Below are 23,216 nucleotides of genomic sequence, written 5' to 3'. Positions count from 1 at the left end.
ATGAACCAACTCAACCAAAACCATAGGGTGTGTTTGGATAGCAAAAACGGAGGGAAAGGGAGGGGAGGGGGAAGGAGGGAAGGGAAAGGGAGAGAAGGGAAGGGGAGGGGGAATGGGGTGTGGGTGTTTGGATACAATTTCCCTCCAAATCTAACCTATTGTGGAGAGATTTTGATTAAGCTTGGAGGAAGGAAATAGGATCCCTCCAAATCTCTCCCCCTTCATTTCCCTCCACCCTAATTTCCTATCCAAACAAGACATTTTAAATCCCCTATTCCCCTTCCCTTTCTTTTCCCTCCAAATCACTCAATCCAAACACACCCTTAAGGTGATGGTTGAAGCCCAACTATTATAGTTATTACTATTACGCTCCCTCACTCAAATGCCCATTGGGCTTGAAGAGTGGTTAGTTGTGCACCGGCTTCCCCGTACCGTGTGCTGGAATTCCACTTTATAGTTATTCCTATTAAATACACTAGTAAATACAGTACCTAAGTAAACCTAACAATGAAATTCGCATAAATTTTGCAATGTATTCGATAATAAACATTGTAAACCAAAAGAATTCTGTAATCAAAGTAGAAAAGACATGAAAGTTGAGACCTTGAGAAGAAACTTGCTCAGCTCTCACCAAAACAGACACCCTTTTCCAAGAAATCCCATTATTGTTGATCTGTTTCAGAAATTTGTTGGTATTATTAACATGAGTTGGTCTCGTGTAAAACGGTATTACATATATATCCCTCATTATAGCATGGGTAGTAAATAAGACTGCTTTACACGAGAATTTAAGTAATGATCATGCTATAATGTTGAGAGAACATTAAGTAATTACCTGAGGAGAAGAAGTGGAGAGGAATGTATGTGGAATACAATGCAGAAAAGATTGTTGCAAGCACACCATTGTTGTAGTTGTTAAGTTGAAGGGGTGGTCAGTGGTGCACAAAGAATGAAATGGGATGAAAGTGGCACAAACACAATGCAAATAGAAAGCGATCTTTACTCTTTTGTGGCTGCAACTCTTGCACCTATACACCCTTACCTTATCCTTTTTTTTCCTGCATGGAAAACCAATATTGGGTTTTCCCAAAAATTAGTCATTTTGTTAGACATCACAAAATTCACCGCTATTTTAATTTTAATACGTATTTACTAAATCACGCACACTAGTTTACTATATCCACACACTTTTCCCCTAATATGTCATAACTACCCTTCGTCTAAAAAAAGAATTGAAAAGAGTTCTCCCTCCTTCTCTCTCTTAAAACCTAATCAATTCGTTAATAGTTGATGATTATGCATTGAAATTCACAATTATCACATGTAATTTCTCCATTTTATCAACAATTATATTAATATCGCCTTTTTTAATCGATTTAATTGATGTTTTTTCAATTGAAAAGATAATTTTTGCAATTAGAATTTGAAATGATGTTAATTACGATTAAAGTTAGATTGTTCAGAGGATGGTTTTGTCACAATATTAGTACAACTAACTAACTAAATCTAGTTATCAATTTCATACAATTCAATTATGTGTTCAATTATTTTATTGCAGCAAGATTAAGTGAATTGGTTGATTGGGAGGACGCAGACATTTGGCATTTTCTTGTTTTTTTGGTTTTTGATTTTTCTCTTGGTGAGGATGAGAAATGGAAGGGGTAAACTTGGAATAAGATAAAAAAATGTGCGGGATTAAGTAAAATTGTGTGCGGGATTTAACAACTTCATGATGTTTGAATCTAGGTTACCAACTAAATTAGTTCACATCTACACTCAGTTGTATCAATTATCAAACAATGTATATGTCAATAATTATTATCAGATTATTTTTCAAAATCTTATATTGCTCAAAATTAAATTGGTTAAGTCAATTTTATTAGCAAAGATTTGTAGTATTAGAGACTATGTTCAAAATAATTAAATTTAACAGCCAAATCATTAAAAATAATAACTTATGTTATTACTCTAGTACATTCTCTTACTCTCTACAAAGGACTTAAAAGACCCGATTAGAAATTTCTTCTGTCATTAAAGATGTTAGAATTTACGACACCAATAAAATAAATGACTATTATTAATTTAGGAATTACGACACCAATAAAATAAATGACTATTATTAATTTAGGATATTTAGTGGCGTACTTCTTCGTGATGTCCAATACTATAACATCAAGTCTCCCTTATAACGGGCATATCCGTCACAATCTTGCGACGGGTTAAGTACTATACATGTGGGTAGATAAGACAAACAATTATCTCTCTATAAACATTTTGCTTTTATCTTATCTACCCATATAAATACTTCATCCGTCACAAGTTCGGATATCCCAACAGGCCATCACAAATGAGAATTTGTGATACTCCAATAGGGCAATAAGGCAATCACAAATTCTTGTTTGTGACGGCACATATCCGTCACTCTTGAGTGACGGATACCATTTTACCTCACAAAGTACCCACTTTTTCTCTCTCTGCAACACTATTCATGTGGTCCCCTTTCTCCACTAACCCATTTTGTTACCATTTTATCTCACAAAATATCCGGCATAAATGGTAACCCGTCACAAGGGAGACCAATTGTAAGACAATAGTCCATAATTGTCACTTTCATTTTAGAAGAATGAGCAGCGTAATTCAATTGTTAAACCCAAGTCAAAATAGTGCAAATTGTTGTCATGCATTACAGCCAGGACAACAAGAATTATAAACTCCAGCGAAAGGCTGCTCTATTCATTTGCTTTCTTCCTACACTTGTACAAAGACCAACGAGTTTACAACTCTTGCTAATTGTAGCAACAAGTCTAAAAATGGTGTCTTTATCATCCTACATTTGCAACTTCACCCATTTCATTCTGTTCTTCCTTTCCTTTACCCTTTTTACTTCTTCAGGTAATTACCCACTTCATCCTTCTAATTCTTTCTGATTTTTTTTGGTAATAAAATGCATGTTTTTGATCAATATTTCTTGTTCATGTTGCTAAATATTTGAGGAAGATTATTTTAGTGTAATTTGAGGAAAATATCATTTCTTTGTTCAATTAGGTTAAGTTTAGCTTCTGGGTGTTGCCAAAGTTTGATCCTTTTGAATTCCCTTTTGCTTATTTTTGAGATTTTGAACTGATTATGTTTCAAAATTGTGTTAAAAATTTTTGGGTTTGTTGCCTAATTAGTGTATGATGAAGAAATTAAAAGTTAGTAACTTTGTATAGTAATGGGTAGTGGAACTGAACGTTAATTCTTATAAGAGACGGTTTCATGATAAACCTATCGCGTTAGCTCTCTCATAGTATGAGATTGCATGCTTGATTGGTTCTACGGTATAGACGTATAGTGACACTCTTTGTATTGTCTGTTAAATTGTTCTGCAGAAGCTTATGATCCACTTGATCCGAATGGTAATATTACTATCAAATGGGACATTACACAATGGAACCCAGATGGATATGCTGTAAGTACTGCTAGACTGATCTTTCTGTGACTATTTATCTGCAATTGTGTTCATGAATGAATATGATGGTCGATCAGTCTGTATTATGCTCGAAAAAGTATATACTCCCTCCATCTCGGTCATTTGTTGTCCTATTCCATTTTGGAGTGTCTCAGTCAATTGTTATCCTTTCTATTTTAGGATTGCATTTGATGAGCAATTTGATCCTTCACACTCAATTTGGTCCACTTGTCATCTTATAATTGCCCCTCTCCTCTTTCCTTGGCCTTTGTGCCAAAACCAAAGGACAACAATTGACCGGGACGGAGGGAGTTACTAGTTATAAGAGACGTGCAAATGGGAAGTGTATATGGCTTGTGGATAGAGAGGGTAAGACGGTAAGTAAAGCAAATGGATAAACATTAGAACCCACTTACTTTGACAGGATAGCTTTGTTTTTGCGCAGTTAAAATCGGTCAAAATACGGGGAAGTAATGAATTGGGTTGGATGGCCGAGAAAGGAAAATGTAGTGAATTAGGTTGAATGGCCGAGAAAGGAACATATAGTGAATTGGGTCGAATGGATCAAAAAGGAAAATGAGTCCTGTTTTTGTTTTATTACGTGGGCAGGCTACTGTGACAATGTTCAACTTTCAGCAATTCCGTCATATTCAATCCCCTGGATGGATTCTAGGATGGACATGGGCGAAGAAGGAGGTAATATGGAGCATGACGGGAAGCCAAGCCACAGAGCAAGGAGATTGTTCGAAGTTTAAAGGGAACATTCCCCATTGTTGTAAGAAGACTCCAACAGTGGTTGATTTGTTGCCTGGAACTCCTTACAACCTGCAATTTCAAAATTGCTGCCGAGGAGGAGTATTGAACTCCTGGGCGCAGGACCCAACAACTGCTGTTAGTGCTTTCCAAGTTAGTGTGGGTTTAGCAGGAACGACTAATAAAACGGTCAAGCTTCCGAGGAACTTCACTTTACAAGGACCTGGACCTGGCTACACTTGTGGGCCTGCAAAGATTGTGAAGCCTACCCAGTTTTGGACAGCGGATGGGAGGAGGACCACTCAAGCTTTCAGTAAGTATCTTGTTTAGAAAGCTCTGGCATTTCGGGTTGTTTTTCTTTTAGGCTTGATCCGTGATATTTTACATAATAACTACGTACTACATAGTAATTGTGCTTGGGCTGATATATTTATTTTCTATCTTCAAAATCTGAGATATTAATAGACAAGATTCGTGTTTTGTTAGAAAATTTCAAGTTCATGCTGCCGTATATTCTATTTAGGTACTTTCTGCAAGAATGTTTTGCAATGGTGGAATAATAATTTGCTTTAAGATGCTATTCTTCTTGCTGCTGCTGAATTGAATTTTTTTTTGGCAGTGACTTGGAATGTTACTTGCACTTATTCTCAGTTCTTGGCTCAAAAGACTCCCACTTGTTGTGTTTCCCTCTCCGCATTCTACAATGATACTATAGTACCTTGCCCTACTTGCGCCTGTGGGTGTCAGAATAACATAACCCAACCAGGAAGTTGTGTCGAGTAAGTATATTCCGTGCAAGTATTCAACACACATTCGTTCGTATATGCTTTCTCACGCTACCATAAAGGTTTACACTTTACCCATCATGATTTCAGGGCAGATAATCCATATCTAGCATCGGTTGTATCAGGGGGCTCATCAAAAACTGGTATAAATGCACCTCTGGTCCAGTGTACAAATCACATGTGTCCTATCCGAATCCATTGGCATGTCAAGGTCAATTACAAGGATTATTGGCGTGTAAAGGTCACTATTACAAACTTCAACTACAGAATGAACTATACTTTATGGAATTTGGTTGTGCAACACCCCAACTTCGATAACCTCACCCAAGCTTTCAGTTTCAATTACAAAGGATTGACCCCTTATGAAGGTTTAAGTAAGTACTTCTATTACTTTATCTTAAACTTCGCAACTTTTCATCACTAGTCCTGTATGGGACTGTATATAATTTTTTTTCCTGGTTTCAAGCAAAGAACGAGAGCTGTTTCTACGGTTATGGGGTTTAACCCAAGTCATGAGAACCATCCCCTCATTCCGCAGTGACTTTAACAACAAAGTCAGCTGACATCTGCTGTATATTCGTTTTGTAAGTATTCTAAGTCGGCCAATTAATTGATGTGCAGATGATACCGGTATGCTTTGGGGGGTCAAGTTCTACAATGATTTACTCATGCAAGCCGGTCCTTTTGGGAATGCACAGTCAGAGTTACTCTTTCAGAAGGACCTGTCATTTACTTTCGAGAAAGGATGGGCTTTTCCACGCCGGCTATACTTTAACGGAGATAACTGTGTGATGCCGCCTCCAGAATCTTACCCACGGCTTCCGAATGCCAGTTCTACATCTACTTCATCCATCATTCAGCTATTAGTGACTATATTGGCAACACTTGCTTTCTTACTGACATATGCATAAAGCAACTCCAACCCTTGAATAACGAACGAATGTTAACATTCATTCACCTTCTGGATTAATTGCTGCTCTGATGAAAGTAGTATGACTCGGCTCAGGTGCGCCTTGCATTGCCTCTGGAATGAGCGTCTTTCTTGATCTGTTTAAGATGTTGAATGTCAACATGTAATACCATTTTGTTTAGGTTATAGACCTAATGGCATTGGAAATACACATTTTAGCACTGTAACCTGTAATAACATGGTCATCATTCATCATTCATCTTGTGATTGGGCTAAAGTTATTAGGGTGGTAGTGAAGTTATCATCTTGGTTGATGTATTAGCCCATTGGCTCTCGGGCTGATTTTTCGCTTTGAGTATACTTGAAATTCAGGTGACTCAGGTCATTGTAGATTTGTAGGTAAAACCGTAAAACTATCAAACGGGTCAGTCGAATTGGGTTGAAAATTGCATTGAGCGTTGCATCTTGTCGGTCTCACATATCAGTGTTTTTCCTTCCTTTGTAGGTTTATGTTTAGAAGTATGTATGATTGTAAACTTTATTTTAACTAGCGTGTTAATCTGAGTAATGAATCATGATTTTATCTATGAATATCCTGTGAAATTATGTACTTCATGCCAAACCAGCTTGTGTTTCATGCTAATCAGTGGTGGAGCCAGGGAGGGGCTAGCAGGGGCGGTCGCCCCCGCTGACATTTGAAAATTTCAAAAATTTTAGTTAAAACTTTCGAATATTTTTGAGGCCCCCTTATAATATTACCGTTTCGCCCCCGCTGAACATTTTCGCCCCCGCTGAATTACATTCCTGGCTCCGCCATTGATGCTAATAGACTCGTTGGAGCATTAATTATCACAGTGTATTTGATGAATTTATTCTCAAACTGAACCGTTTTAATGTAATTACAGTAGAAAACTTTACACTTTACCAGAGTAGTTTCATTATATTAAAACAGTGCATACAGTAATCCCCCTGTACTAAAAACTTTTAAAATTAAACTCAAAATCAACAACTAGTTGGAATCTTCTATAGGCAACTCAAAACGACATAGAGGACAAACATGACTACTGCTAAACCATCCAAGAATACAATCCTCGTGAAATTCATGCTTACATGGCATCCTCACTACCATTGTCTCCTTCTTCAAAAGCCCTTCCAAGCATATAACACAATCCTCCTCCTTCGTTGTCACATCATTATTCGCCGCTACATCCACCCTCTCGAGCTCATCAACGACCGCTTTTGAAGCTGGGTTGGGTCTTGATGTTGTTTCGCTAACGTCAAGCATTCCAGCATCCGAGGCCCACGCCAAGTAATTCTCTACCTCTTCAAAGTTACGAAAATGATCTATGTTCTGATACCATTGTACTTCACTATAGAGATCGTCAATTATACCCCTTTCACCTCCACGCTTCATTTGTTTCATGCTTTCGGCCTTTTCATTAATGTTTTTACGGAACTCTTTGAATATTGCATCGATCGATCGGATCGGACCCCTCATGGACGTGAATTGATCAATAATGTCGGACTTGCAATAAGGGCAGAAGGGGTCTATAGGCCTTGATGTCATTCTTGTTGCTCTAAGATGACATATTGTTGTATCTTGATATACTACTATTGGGATAATTTCATATATTAATCTATGAATTATACGATCAGATTGTGGAAATTTGTAAAAATCATTGTTGTGGTTGCACGCGATTCGCACCATTTTTGTATGTAATTTGGGTAATAATAATTTTTTTTTTTTTAAGGGGAAGTAATAATATTTTATGGCAAAAATATAGACGATTGATGATGGTGATAATAATAATTGGATTTACGAGTGGTTTGCAAAAATATAGAGACTATGTTGTGTATATATAATGGAACTATGTTAAGTATGATGTTTGCAATTTTAGATAAAATTATATGAATTATGGTAAGTATGATGTTTACAATTTTAGATAAAATTATATGAATTATGGTAGGTATGATGTTAACAATTTTAGATAAACTTATTTGAATTATGGTAAGTATGATGTTTTACATAAAAATTATTTCCATAAAGAGAAGAGTATGGAAATAATGGGAAACAAATAATAATGTGATGTGCCGTGTGCGTATTAGTTTAAGGAAAGTTGGATAATTGGAAAATTTAAGAATAGTGGAAATAGAGAAAGAGGCAAGCTCCGTAGAAATGTAGTAAATCAAAATGTATCCTATTTTTATAAGAAGACTCCAACGACCAACAATGTCTGATTTGTTGCCTGGAACTCCTTATAACCTGCAATTTGCAAATTGCTGCTGAGGAACGACTAATAAAACGGTCAAGCTTCCGAGGAACTTTACGTTACAGGGACCAGGACCTACGACCCGTATGGACCGTAGACTAAACCGTGGACCAAATGTTGTAATGAAGATATTGTAAGATTAACTTTACGATTTCGATGATGAAATCAGTCCCAAGATACAATATAGACTTGAATTAATTCAACCCTAATACTATCAATAGACGAAATAAAGGACTAACCTTGGTCTATGTCTTACAGACGCAATCAATTCAATAAGAAATATGAGATGATTGATTCTCCTCCTTAACCCTTTCCTTACTGTTTCTCAATGATGGAGAAAGAAACTGTTTCACCCTTTCACTTTCTTAATGTACGTTGTTTTGTTTTGTAGATGATTAATATTGTTATTCTTTTCTTACTGTATCCCATCATATATATATGATGGGTTACGTACCTTTTCGCAAAACCAAAACCGTTCGTACCTTTTCGTAAAAGACGGGATATGTTAGGGCAAGGTAAGAGGGAATAATAATTCCCGGACTTTATTTACATTAATCGAATCCGATCCATCACGGAGTCGTCTTTTATATTAAAGTCCCATAATATTTAATATGAGTTTAACTTGCACTTAAACCCGAGACACATAGGGCACTCGAATATTATTAAATATTCTAACAGATATTTAAAATTGTATGACCAACAAATTTTTCTACTAATCTGATTAAATTATTTTGCTATATATTTTTGACATATTTTATTACTACTACCCTAACAAATTAAACCTAGATTCATAAGATAACTTAAACTAATCGTTGTGATAACAAAAAAAAATTAAGCAATACTGTATATTATTTGAATCCGTTTTTAAAATAATGTTGAAAAATAAAATATTTGTCGTTTTGGGTCGGTTTTGAAAATATTTGTCAAAATGGTGTTCATGTAGGCTCGGGTTTTCAAAACCTGGAATACGAAACAAACACGCCACTACCAATGGCGTGTTTCAAGTGAGTATAAAATTGTAAACATTGAAAAATAAAGTGAAGAAACACGCCAATACGAGTGGCGGGTCTTAAGGTAGAGACACGCCAGTGTGAATGGCGTGTCTATTCAACATCAAATTTACAAAATCTGTTTCAAACAAAAGACCCACGGGTTCCGTCTTCATCTTTCTATTCTTCTTCTTCTTCATCTTGGCCAAAGCTTCCTTTGTTCATTCAATCAATATCATACACCCTTTAATTATCAATCAATGATTCAACCCCATTTTCCCCAATTAATAACTTCACAAAACTCAATCCATTGATGCATCAATTCCCAACTTCAATCCCAATTTTCCAATTAATTTGATGCATTTTTATCAATTCATATCATATATTTACCCATCAAAAATCATTTTTTATCATTAAAACTATGCTTACCCAACCCTATAGATGCATTACAAAATTCACAAAGCTTTTCCTCTCTCAATCATTCTCTTCAAGTATCATTCCTTATGTGCAAAACCCATCTGTAATTTCTCGCCAATTCAAATAACCCGTCTCCAGGTTCTCATAAAATTGCTTCTTCTTTTAGGGATTGGTTTAAGACCTCCAAAAACCTAAATTTGATCGGATTTTTGATGTTGTGAACTCGAAGAATAGCGAAGATGTGAAAAAATTTGACTTGGGTTTGAATTTGAGTCAACCCCTTGTATTGAATATGATAATTGATAAGGTATAAAAGTGATGATGTTTTTATTAAGGAAATATCCTAACTAATATTATTTAGTCAATTATTATGGTTATTAGTCTTCCCTTGTAACTCTCCTAGTATCATGCAAATATCTTGTATTTAGGTAGTTTGTTAACATATGTAACCTAATGCTATATATACTGTATCAAGCATAGCTGTATTTCATCAATTATAATCACATTAAACGTTTACATGGTATCAGCCTGACTAGATCCTCACGATCAATTTTTTTTTTCATCTTGCTTATTCACGATTCATTTTCTCGACTCGATTAATCATTACGATAGCTCATCAACTCCAACTTGCCAACCCCGCTCAACCAAATCACCCTCTCACCATTGTTACATTTGCCAATTGCATCCAACTTAAGGACTCCGTCACATTCCGACAATGGCGTTTCCAAGTTCGCACCATATTGAACGGTCTCGCCTTGTTCTCGTTCCTTGACGGCTCTAATCCGGCCCCTGCCTCAACCATCACTGTTGAACCCACCTCACCCGCCACCGAACCTAAAACCCAAGCCAACCCTGCATACACAACCTGGTACCGACAGGATCAATTGATCCTCGGTGCTCTTTCCGGTACTCTCCCCCCCCCCCCCCCCCACATAGCTGCTCTTATTGCCAACGACCCTACCTCTCACGATGCTTGGTCCACACTGATCAAAACCTTTGCAAACTCCTCTCGCGGACATTGTCTGCAAATTAAGGATCGTCTAGACAATATTTCTCACACTGATAATATGTCTATTACCGATTACATGACCGCCATAAAATCGTGCACCGATGATTTAGCCCAATTAGAACACCCGATGGACATAGACGATATTACTGCCAAAGTTCTTAACGGTCTGAACTATGGTAATTATAGGTCCGTCATTGAGGCCGTTCGAGCCCGTGATACCCCAATTTCCTTCGAAGCCTTGCATGAGAAACTCATTCAACAAGAGCTTCGTCTCAAAAATGACTCCTCCTCCTCGGTCTTCACTCCATCAGCCCACGCTGGAAACTCTCGCTACAACAATCGTACCTCCTATCAAAACCGTGGTTCTACCTATACCCCGAAACCCAACACCACGACCCAACCCAATTACTCTCCTAAACCCTTTTAAAGGCCGTTGTCAATACTGTGACACTGTTGGTCATTTTGCCTCGGACTGCCCCGACCTCCAATCCAAATACCCATCCTTTGTCTTTCCCTCTCGCAAGCCTCGAGGGCCACCTCCACAATCCCACTCTGCCTCCTCCTCAAACCCGCATTCTCATCGTTCTTGGACAGTCGACAGTGGTGCTTCTCACCGCATCACTGACGACCTTCAAACCCTCTCCCTTCATCACCCTTATGATGGTCTGGATGACCTAGTCATCGGCAACGGCTCCGCTCTTCAAATCACTCACACCGGTTCCTTCTTTATTCCCTCCTCTAATTCTTCTCTTTTATTTACAAATGTTCTTGTTGTCCCGTCTATATCCCGCAAACTTTTGTCTATATCTCAATTTTGTACCGATAATAATGCCCATGTTGTGTTCCCATCCTCGTCTTTTTATGTTAAGGAAAATCAGACGGGAGCGATCCTACTCCGGGGGCCACTCGTTGATGGCACGTACCTGTGGACGCCTCCTCAACCATCCGCCAATCTCGTCATTTCCCCGCGTCAAGCTTCCTGGCATAATCGCCTTGGCCACCCCTCCTCTAAATTTTAAGTCTTATTAATTCCAAATTTCAATTATGTATTTATGATTCCGCTTCATGTATTTCGTGCAATTTAAATAAGAGCCATAAACTTCCTTTTAGCAACAATACTTTACTGTCTAATTCTCCCCTTGATTTAATTTATTCTGATGTTTGGACATCACCAGTGCTCTCCTCCAACTCCTTTAAATACTATATTATTTTTGTCGACCATTTCACCCATTATATTTGGCTCTATCCCTTAAAACGTAAATCCGACACACAAGTCACATTTAACAAATTTCGAGCTATTGTCGAAAAATATTTCAACAAATCTATCAGACAATTCTACTCCGATAATGGCGGAGAATACACTACTCTTACGCCTCACCTCAACCTCGATGGAATCACTCATCCCACTTCTCCCCTTCATACCCCGGAACATAATGGTTTCTCAGAACGCCGCCACCGTCATATTGTCGAAACCGGGTTGTCCTTACTCACCCATGCGTGTCTACCTCTCACCTTATGGCCATATGCGTTCTCCACAGCTGCTTACTTAATTAATAGATTACCCACTCCGTCATTACAAAATCAATCCCCGTACTCTAAATTATTTGATCGAGAACCTAATTATTTAAAACTTCTTCACGCAAATTCGAAGAAGTTATCACGGACGAGCCACATGCGGGGAAACTTGCACGTGTGCATTTAAAACCATACCTAAAACTCAAAGTAAAAAAAATTGGGGGTTCTTAAGTTATCAAATGATAGGACTCTCCCCGGCACGTTTACGATTCTATAGATCAAAAACCTAATCCAGAAGGATACTTGGGCTCTGTTCTCGGGAAATGTGACTGGTTTAGGGTCTTCCCTGAGATTGCTTTCTTTGCCAAAGGTGCCATACTTTAGCGCATGTAGCCTTTGAAACCAGAACAGAGGGAGGAACAGAACCCAGCTCCAAGGCTTATTCCTGTTTAATTCAATAAGATCATGAAACATTCTGATTTTTTATATTAACTTCGGTTGTCTCTGCTTTCCTTGGTTACGACCCTACAACTCTCACAAACTCCAAACCCGTTCCCTTGAGTGTGTCTTTGTCGGCTATGCTCCTACTCAAAGCGCCTATCTGTGCCTAGACCCGACAACCTCACGTATCTATGTATCTCGACATGTCTGGTTCATCGAAGATGAATTTTCTTATTCTCGCTTAGCCCAACTCTCTTCGACCCCATCAGCTATGTCCCCAAATGAATGGTGTCACTTCTCTGTTCCTATACTTGCTGATCTTCCTCCCGCCACCAATCCCTCCTCTGACCCATCTCCCTCTTCTGACCAGGCTACTGCATCAGGCCTCACTCACCCCGAAAATACCACATCCACCACTCCTAATAATACTACTTCTTCTATTCCCGAAAATACCACATCTACCTCCCCTAATAATACTACTTCTTCTACCCCGCCACCACCCCCTCCTCCTCCTTCCCACCAACATGGCACCCTCTCTCTCATAATATCCGAAAACCCAATCCCAAATATGCCAAACTCGCTACCCTTCCCTCTCCGTACATCACCCCCACAACCGTAAAGCAGGCACTTGTCGATCCTCTTTGGCGAGCTGCTACGCAAAACGAATATGACGCCTTAACCCAAAACAACACTTGGACACTCGTTTCCCCTGACTCTGTCCCAAATACCATTGGTTGCAAATGGGTTTACCGCATCAAATACAATCCCGATGGTACACTAAAACAACACAAAGCCCGCTTAGTAACCAAAGGATTTCACCAACGACCCGGCCTAGACTACTCCCAAACTTTTAGCCCCGTCATTAAACCCACAACTATCCGCCTTATTCTCTCCCTCGCCATCATAAATGGTTGGTCGCTTCGTCAAATTGATGTGAATAATGCCTTTCTTCAAGGTACTTTGCATGACTCGGTATATATGGTCCAACCACCCGGGTTTGTTAATCTGTGGACATGGGCCCACGGGGCGCTTGGGAACAAGCGTTTGCATTTGTGGAGTCGCCACCAATTTATTGTGAAAAATTGGAAACCGTTCGAATACCTTGTGCCATGTCAAGACACAAAGTAGTGACATGAACACCAAGAACTCGTTACCCTTAACATTCTATGTCTAGAATGACTCTCGTGGATGCCAATGAATACGGATGTTCACAGAGATCTGGAGTAAGGGGTGAGGGTACGTATTAGGAAGCTTTTTTTATCGAATGATTAATCCTAGCATGTGAATGATTAAACTAAGTCGGTGAACAAGTAATTTAACATACAATTGGGTCAAAGTCGGAATTTAAGTTGATTACATGTGAAAACATACAAGTGAAATATAATAAAGAAATACAATAATAAAAACAATAACGAAGAATTACAATAATTACAACGGGTTTAATGATTCATGTCGAAAATACTTTTAAAACGGATAATTTGAGAAAGAATAAATAAACAAATAAACGAACAGGAATTAGGCGATAATACGAGTAATAGTAGACTAATACGTAACTAATAAAGTAAGTCAAGCCAACACGGGAGTTCAGAGACAGAAATCAACCAGGAACAGGCGCAGCAGAGCTGCGTCCTTTGGAAGAGGCGCAGCAGTCGCTGCGTCTGTTCCTTGGCTCAGTTCTGGCTGTGAAGCCGGAATTGCAAGTCGTTAATGTTCATTGGTTAATTTAAGGCTTGATTAATAATATTTACTCGGATGGAAGTGATTAGTAGATTATTTACATATGATTAAGGGTCATGAAAGCGATAAACATGGATGAAACTAACTAGAACGAATTAATACAAGATTAATGAGATATTAATTAACGAATTAACAAACTAATTAGGTTAAATATGATGAATTAATGATGAACTAATGATGAATATGATAATAAAAAGGTAAGAATATATCAAAGGTCGAATTCCAGAAACCCAATATGAATGAATCGAATTTCTACAACCCGGTTTGACTTTAATGACGAAACCCGCAAATATTGGTTATTTGAGATTTAAATCGGGAATTTAATGACGAATTATATGTTAATGATGATGAACAATATTGTTAAATTATCATGTGAACGAAATAAGAACAAACAAAGACGAGAGAAAACAAAAAGACGAAATCAACAGAGGACGAAGGAAGAAGAAGAGAAGCAGGAACGGCGGCAACCTCAGGAAGAGGCGCAGAAAGTGCTGCGTCCTTTCCAAGAGGCGCAGCAGTTGCTGCGTCCCTTCTCGACGTCTGTCTCCTGTTAATCCGTAAAAAGGGATTAAACAAAAGGGTTTTAGAAATCGGTTTTAATTGTATTTTCGACATAAACCTTACAATATGATTACAATAATAAATAACAATAAATAAAAGAGAGATTTACACCTTCAGACTTACATGTTTGACGAAACGAGATGAACTAAGTTTACGATTAGTGATGCTCGACTCGAATGTAACGAAAGTGCCCTCGTAAGAGGAATTAAAACAGATTGATTAAAGTTGATTATGGTGTAGTTGGTCAAATTGGTCGGTCATGCAAAACGAGGCTGGTACTCAGAAGGATCCGAGCTTACGTGGTCGAAAGTTCAAGCACGTAGACGCCAAAAAGTAAGAACGTGGTCTAGAATGCAAAGGGAGAAGAGAAGGGCGGACACTCGCGTGAGAAATATAAGAGACCGAAGGTCTCTATTTATACTAATCACACGGAGGAATAGGGTTTTTGGAGAAACTTTGGAAGTGAATCTCGAAAATATATGAAAAAGATACGAAAAATACGCAGAAAAGGACTTGGGAAGAGGCGCAGCAAGCACTGCGTCTCTTGGAAGAGGCGCAGCACCTGCTGCGTCCTTTCCCAAGTGGTTTCCTCCTGCGGAAGAAAGATTTCCGTGTTTGGTTTATGGAATAACGGAATAATTTGGTTTTCCTTAATATTTTGTGTGAATATTACGGGAAATTGTTTACAAAAGATTAAAAGATTTATAAAATATGGAATAGAAATATCCGGAACAATCCAGAACATTCCGACTCGGCATTTTAGAAAATGAAGACGGTTTTAGACTCGGACTCCAAATGTACTCTAATTACTGTCAAAACGACCGTATCGGTACGTAGATGACAATTAAGAGGTAGACATAAATGTTTGATCGATCACTTGACAATAAACTTGCGAACTGTCACAAATCGTTCCGCGTACCAAACATGCGGCCCAATCATCACCGGGTGGTTTGCAGGAGGTGCAGAAATGAGGTATCTACAGAGCCCCCACTTTGACTGAGGTTGGACAAGGCGAAAGTCAAAGTATAGCCATCAGGTCAATCGAAGATTATAACCTGACGACTATGGCGACGCGAGGCGGCTCAAGGGGTCTGAGCCAAGGACCTGTCGTCGGGAACATTTTAGAGTCTGTCGACTATCGGAGAGGGTCGTTTAAAGTCCATTAGACTACGTAAGGAGGCTCGCCAGCCATAAGATGAGACCATACCTGAAATTCCTTGAAACTCCAGGGGAAAACGAAACGCGATATTGGGAGGACAGCAGGACACAGTCTGGAACTGCCGGGAGAAATCTTCTTGTGTTCAGCTTCAGACAAATTTCGGAAGAATTTGGGTCGATGTTGATCTTCATGTCTCGAGAGAGAATGACTGTCCGTGCACTCTCGCTGGGGGAACATAATCGGGAACTGATCTCCATGTCTTGAGAGGGAAAGTCTATCCGTGTACTCTCGCTGGGGGAACATAATCGGGAACTGATCTCCATGTCTCGAGAGGGAAAGTCTATCCGTGTACTCTCGCTGGGGAACAGAATAAAGGTGTGTCGAAACACCTGTCAAAGAATATTTGTTCGTTGTGACAAGCTAGGTGATGCGTGTCTATAATATGATGTTTTACATCTTTATTTCCACGCATTTTATGTCTATTATATGTAGTTTATTCTACTATTTCCCCTATTTCTGTCTACTCTCGTGTTTTTATGTAATATTGCAGATTATTGCGGAAATGGGTAGAAAATGAACCAAATCTTGACCCCGGAAGCTAAGCTTAGGAAGGACATGAATATTTGACTCGGACTTGAGGTTTAGAATGCATTTCAAGGCCTGAAGATAGCAAAAGCATGGGTGCGTCATTTGGTTTAACAAGCAAAGAAGCACCTCACGACATTGCAGGCTGCTTAAGATGGCTATATCTCGAGTTCTAGAGAAGATAATCGAGTGATTCCAATTGGAGATGAAAGCTTATCCTCTTAGCTTTCCAACGCCGCATAGAACGCCTGATTTGACCAAGTAACGAAGAAATGGCAGCTGTTTTAAGATCAGTGCGCGCTGCAGGAATCGTCGAATGCAGTGCATGCAGTATTTGTTGGTCGATCGACCACCCCACGGGTTCCAGTAGCTACTGTTCGCTGCTACTCAGTCGATCGACTGACATGCTTAGTCGATCGACCAAGATACTACTTCAGACGAGAATTAAAAGATCGAGATTTATCAAGCCCACAAGTTATTAGGTTTAGGAATAATAGCTGCGTACTTTTCCTTTATAACGTAGCTTTAGCTTTCGTTTAGGCATTCGGGCCATCATCAAAATTTTAGGGTTCTTTAGTTTACATTAATTTCTCAATAAAGTTCTTGCTTCCGGATTTATTCTTCCTTTCTATTTCGGTAATATCCTGCTTAATTTCAGTTTCTACTTTATTTTGTCATTAGCATAAAATTGATAGATTAGAATCCCGAACCATAGCCTATTATTGCGTTTTTATTGCTTTAATTACTTCAGTTATGAATTCCTTTGTTGTTTTTATCATGTTTGTTGTTATTGTCATTCATATGAGTAGCTAATCCCCCTTTTGCTAAGATGTGAGGAATTTGTGGCGTGAGACGACGTAGAATAGGTAGACTGTTTGGTTCGGTCGATCGATGATGTCAATAGTCGATCGATCGAAAACTTGGTCGATCGATCGCACCAAATAGTCGATCGACCGCATCGCGTAAGAATTAGCATTGTTCAATTGATTTAATTGCAATTTTTGATAAAAGACCGAGAGGCTATTTGTTAATTACTTAGGAATTGACCGACCCAATAGATCGAAAGAGAGGGGAGGGCAATAGACTACCAATTGAACGACTAAATTATACTAAGATCGTAAGATAAGTAAAATTTAGGCATTAGGAATCACTTTTCAGGGCGTGAGCTAGTATTAGTGAGACTTAGGGACTAGTAGCTTAGCTCGAGCGGCGCGCTACTTGTTAAGTTGGTCTCGAGAGGACTTCTTATTTTCCCACCTTACGTGATTATTTCAGATTTACCTAGGATTTGCGTCGTCGTAGCTACAATGAACCGATCGTCTTAGCATCTTTTTTATCATCGTTTACATCGTCGCCATTTGCCTATTTATTTATTTGCATTTAGTCTAATTATAAATCAATCAAAACCCCCCTCATTGTTACCCTTAGACTAAAATAGAAAGCAACTAATAATTCCCTACCTCCCTGTGGTTCGACCCTTACTATCACTATCTATAGTTTTAGTTTGGAAATTATAAATATTATTTTTGATACTAAACGACGGTATCAAATTTTGGCGCCGTTGCCGGGGAGGCAGCGCTAATTCTTAGTTGTTTTTAATTTTAGTCTTTCTTTCTTTAGTCTCAGGGAACTTCGGTTCCTTGAGACCGTTCTCATGACGTTCTATCCGAGATTTCCGCAGAAGAGAAACGAAAGTTTTGGCGCTTATTTCGCCAGGCTTATGGAGTGGGTCGAGCCCAGACGAGATGCATTCTCTGAACTCCAAACATGCTTGACTCTCATCAACAGTATGAATGACCCTACGCGAGCATACCTAAATTCTATTGGTAAGGGGATTTCGCAGACTCCCGTAATTGAGGTATTAGAATTCTTTAATTGGTTTGCTACTGAATCTCTTAAACCTACTTTTTCTCTTCATGTTGACTCAGATGAGGGGGTGGGTGAGACCTTAGAAACCGATCTAGAAAATGCTGACGGAGACATAGAGGAGACCATTAGCGTGGTAGACAATCCTTTTTATGAGGATAGTTTAGAACCCCTTTATGATTCTTGCACTGATAGTGAGGTCGATTTGGAGGATCTCTTTGAGAACCTCCAACTTGACGAGTCTAGCGATAAGGAGAGTGAGGAGGAAAATTTAGACAGTCTTGAGGTCAAATGGGATACTTATGAAGATATAGATGATGAGCCTATTATAGAGGACCCGATTGACCCAATTGACTTTACATCCCCATGCATTTGGGACGATTATCCACCTCCACCCTTAGTTGACCGAGACTCCTCCACCTCACAAGATATACCCGTCCGAGCATTTAAATTCTACTCGCACTTTTTTTGGGTTGAATGCTTTGTTGAGCTCTCTTATTCTCCACCTGCGATAATTTGAGCTTTTATATTCCGCCCTTAGGAGGAGGGCGAATTATTTTGTGAATAATTTTAGGAGCTTTCATAGGAAATTTGTTAGGCTTAAATATTATTATATTTTGATTTCCTATGCTATTACTATAATATGGTGCTACTTACGCTTTTGTGTAGCACATGCGCACTTTTTGACAAAGTTCTTCATGAGCTTTGAGCTGTTTTGATTGGGTTCATTTAGACTAGTTGGTGAAGAAAAAGAGGTCGAGCGGGACCTGATCAAACTAGCGCTAGCCGAGGCAACCCGAGTGTGATTTTTGTTATCTTGCGAATAAGCTTTGTTTTACAACTCTTTAGACTTTACATTTGGGTTTAGCGCAATTTTGGGCGCGTTTTTATGTGCATTTACAGGTTATTAGACCATGTTAACTCAATTCATTGAGTTAATTCGTGAGCAAGAACTGCTTCACGTCAAACTTGGTCGATCGACGATTAGAGTGGTCGATCGATCGACCTTCGCAGCACGATTTATCGTTTCGAGCAACTTGGTCGATCGATCGCCAAGGCGGTCGATCGACCACATCATGTCTGTTATACCTCGTTCTTTTAATTAATTCTTTACACATAATTACCGTTTCAATTTTGCTTTCTCGAATTATGCACGGTATTTTCTGTCTTTTCAGGTACTTTATGGTAGCACTGCTGGTTACTGAAACCTCCTAGCTCACGCTGGTTTGGGGAGGTTTCCCTTTGCACTTAAATCTTGTAAGTTTCCGAGTCCCAATTTCATGTCTTATTTAGTTATTTATCGCAAAATCCCGTTTCCTTTTGCTTCTTTATACATGATTTCGCACAATGGGGACATTATGTGATTTGGTTTGGGAAAGGGTTTTGCGTCGCATTTGCATTGTTTTTATTGCATTTCAGTTACACGTTTACATTTTTGTCTTGCATTGTTGTGTATTTTCCCCTATATATACAGAAAATCCAAAAAAAAAAAAAAATTGAGTAATTTGAGAAATTTCAAAAAAAAATTAAAAAATATCATGTTTAATTTTGCATATTAGGATGAGTCAGATTGGAGTATTCATTACTGATAGTTGTCATTTGCTTAAGCCTTGCATTGTTTCACATCTTTTAGCAAAAGTTTTTGCAATATCTCGAATTTCGTTTCAAAATTTGTTGAACAATTAGACTTGACTTGAAATTTTGGCAAACTACAAAACTTTCTAAGGAATTAGAGCCTATAAACTGGTGTCATTCATGACCAGTTTCATTTAGGATTGTGAGTAGTTACTCCCTGCATATCGTGTAACATTAATTTGCACAAGTATGACATTTAATTTCTTTTTGCCTGCATACATTCGGGTTAGTGGTTGGTATTGCATGTTTGGAGAATGCTTGCGAAAATCCCTTTTGTTCATTTTACCCATTAGCTTCACATTAGCCAAAAATTGCCAGTTGACCCTTTAGCTACAATCCATAAACTAAGCCTACCCTTTTGCTGAGCTAGTTTAGTAGTTTTAGTGGTATTCGTTGTATTGTATCAATTTTGGCTCGATTTGCACTCTATGAAGTTGGTAATGAATGAAGGAGAAAAGAAAAAGAAAAATGAAAAAAAAATTGAAAAATAGTGACTGCCGAAAAAGAAAAAAAAAAGAAAAAAAAACGGAAAAAAAAAAAAAAAAACAAAAGAAAAAGAAACGGCAAAGAAAAATGAAAAAAGAAGAGAAAAAAGTTTACTCCTATGTTTACTTTATATTTTATGAGGAGTGTTATTTGGATTAATGAAGTGTTTGCCTAATTCATTAAGGCATTTGAGCTTATTTCATGGAGTTAGAAGTGGATGATTTATTCGGTTTGTTAGGATGCTAGCTTGGCTATTTCCCTCTCATTCCCATATTGTTTTGCCTCTTCTTACCCATAGCTTCACTTATCCAAATCTTTGCAAGTATTCGGCATGTGATGGACCCTGAATGGTTGGAATGTATGTGCACGGTAGCTAGAATTATTTATCATACTATATTGCATGCATGATCATGTTGGTTGAGTCTAGGTGAGCGACTTTTGTCTCTTTCTCTCTTACATATAAATTGCTTACCATTTGCTTTGTTGAGAGAAGAGTGACCCGGGAGAGTCCAATCTTGAAAGTCTTGCAAGGTCAAACGTTCAACATCTTTTTGGAATATGAATAAATTCGTTTGCGTGACATTGAGCTATTAGTAGTTGATTCATATGCATTAAATTAGTTTAAGTAGACGATTTTCAGTTTGTCCATGTTTTGCTTCTTTCTATCTAGATTTAGTTTTGCATTTAGTTTGCTTGGGGACAAGCAAAGGTTTGGTTTGGGGAAGTTTGATGCGTGTCTATAATATGATGTTTTACATCTTTATTTCCACGCATTTTATGTCTATTATATGTAGTTTATTCTACTATTTCCCCTATTTCTGTCTACTCTCGTGTTTTTATGTAATATTGCAGATTATTGCGGAAATGGGTAGAAAATGAACCAAATCTTGACCCCGGAAGCTAAGCTTAGGAAGGACATGAATATTTGACTCGGACTTGAGGTTTAGAATGCATTTCAAGGCCTGAAGATAGCAAAAGCATGGGTGCGTACGAGTTTAACAAGCAAAGAAGCACCTCACGACATTGCAGGCTGCTTCAGATGGCTATATCTCGAGTTCTAGAGAAGATAATCGAGTGATTCCAATTGGAGATGAAAGCTTATCCTCTTAGATTTCCAACGCCGCGTAGAACGCCTGATTTGACAAAGTAACGAAGAAATGGCAGTTGTTTTAAGATCAGTGCGCGCTGCAGGAATCGTCAGAATACAATTCTGTACAGCGCTGTTGGTCGATCGACTGGTCCAAGTGATCGATCGACCACCCCACGGGTTCCAGTAGCTACTGTTCGCTGCTACTCAGTCGATCGACTGACATGCTTAGTCGATCGACCAAGACACTACTTCAGACGAGAATTAAAAGATCGAGATTTATCAAGCCCACAAGTTATTATGTTTAGGAATAATAGCTGCGTACTTTTCCTTTATAACGTAGCTTTAGCTTTCAGTTTTAGGCATTCAGTTTTCATCATCAAAATTTTAGGGTTCTTTAGTTTACATTAATTTCTCAATAAAGTTCTTGCTTCCGGATTTATTCTTCCTTTCTATTTCTAATATCCTGCTTAATTTCGTTTTCTACTTTATTTTGTCATTAGCATAAAATTGATAGATTAGAATCCCGAACCATAGCCTATTATTGCGTTTTTATTGCTTTAATTACTTCAGTTATGAATTCCTTTGTTGTTTTTATCATGTTTGTTGTTATTGTCATTCATATGAGTAGCTAATCCCCCTTTTGCTAAGATGTGAGGGAATTTGTGGCGTAGACGACGTAGAATAGGTAGACTGTTTTGGGGTTCGGTCGATCGATCGATGTCAATAGTCGATCGATCGAAAACTTGGTCGATCGATCGCACACCGCTAGTCGATCGACCGCATCGCGTAAGAATTAGCATTGTTCAATTGATTTAATTGCAATTTTTGATAAAAGACCGAGAGGCTATTTGTTAATTACTTAGGAATTGACCGACCCAATAGATCGAAAGAGAGGGGAGGGCAATAGACTACCAATTGAACGACTAAATTATACTAAGATCGTAAGATAAGTAAAATTTAGGCATTAGGAATCACTTTTCAGGGCGTGAGCTAGTATTAGTGAGACTTAGGGACTAGTAGCTTAGGCTGAGCGGCGCTACTTGTTAAGTTGGTCTGAGAGGACTTCTTATTTTCCCACCTTACGTGATTATTTCAGATTTACCTAGGATTTGCGTCGTCGTAGCTACAATGAACCGATCGTCTTAGCATCTTTTTTATCATCGTTTACATCGTCAGTTTCATTTGCCTATTTATTTATTTGTATTTAGTCTAATTATAAATCAATCAAAACCCCCCTCATTGTTACCCTTAGACTAAAATAGAAAGCAACTAATAATTCCCTACCTCCCTGTGGTTCGACCCTTACTATCACTATCTATAGTTTTAGTTTGGAAATTATAAATATTATTTTTGATACTAAACGACGGTATCACTAGGTCTTGGATAATAAAGGCGATAATTTGTTGTTGGCTTGGAAGAGGTGGATCCGGGCGAAGAATATACGTCAAACGGACCAAATATGCGATGTAGCATCAAGGAAGAGGCGCACCAAAGATGGCCCCACAAAATAACGAATTCATAACGAATTTTTGAAATTTCGTATGAAGGGAAGAGGCG

General features: G+C 38.4%; 2 protein-coding genes across 2 annotated transcripts in view; one reads left to right on the top strand and one right to left on the bottom strand.

Annotated features, from left to right (window-relative positions):
* LOC141653303 (squamosa promoter-binding-like protein 6) overlaps positions 1-23,216 on the bottom strand; it is a 167,232-nt gene that overhangs the window by 93,491 nt on the left and 50,525 nt on the right. The gene's annotated exons all lie outside the window — the stretch shown is intronic.
* LOC141653302 (COBRA-like protein 1) lies at positions 2,588-6,486 on the top strand. Its single transcript, XM_074461024.1, has 6 exons — positions 2,588-2,892; positions 3,372-3,451; positions 4,061-4,517; positions 4,824-4,983; positions 5,080-5,363; positions 5,611-6,486. The coding sequence occupies exons 1-6, from the start codon at positions 2,679-2,681 to the stop codon at positions 5,898-5,900; spliced, it is 1,485 nt and encodes a 494-aa protein (XP_074317125.1). The 5' UTR covers positions 2,588-2,678; the 3' UTR covers positions 5,901-6,486.

Source organism: Silene latifolia, chromosome 4 (assembly GCF_048544455.1).
Source record: "Silene latifolia isolate original U9 population chromosome 4, ASM4854445v1, whole genome shotgun sequence".
Taxonomy (NCBI): Eukaryota; Viridiplantae; Streptophyta; class Magnoliopsida; order Caryophyllales; family Caryophyllaceae; genus Silene; species Silene latifolia.
The sequence above is the reverse complement of the archived record's forward strand: the minus strand, read 5'-3'. Positions and strand labels throughout refer to the sequence as shown.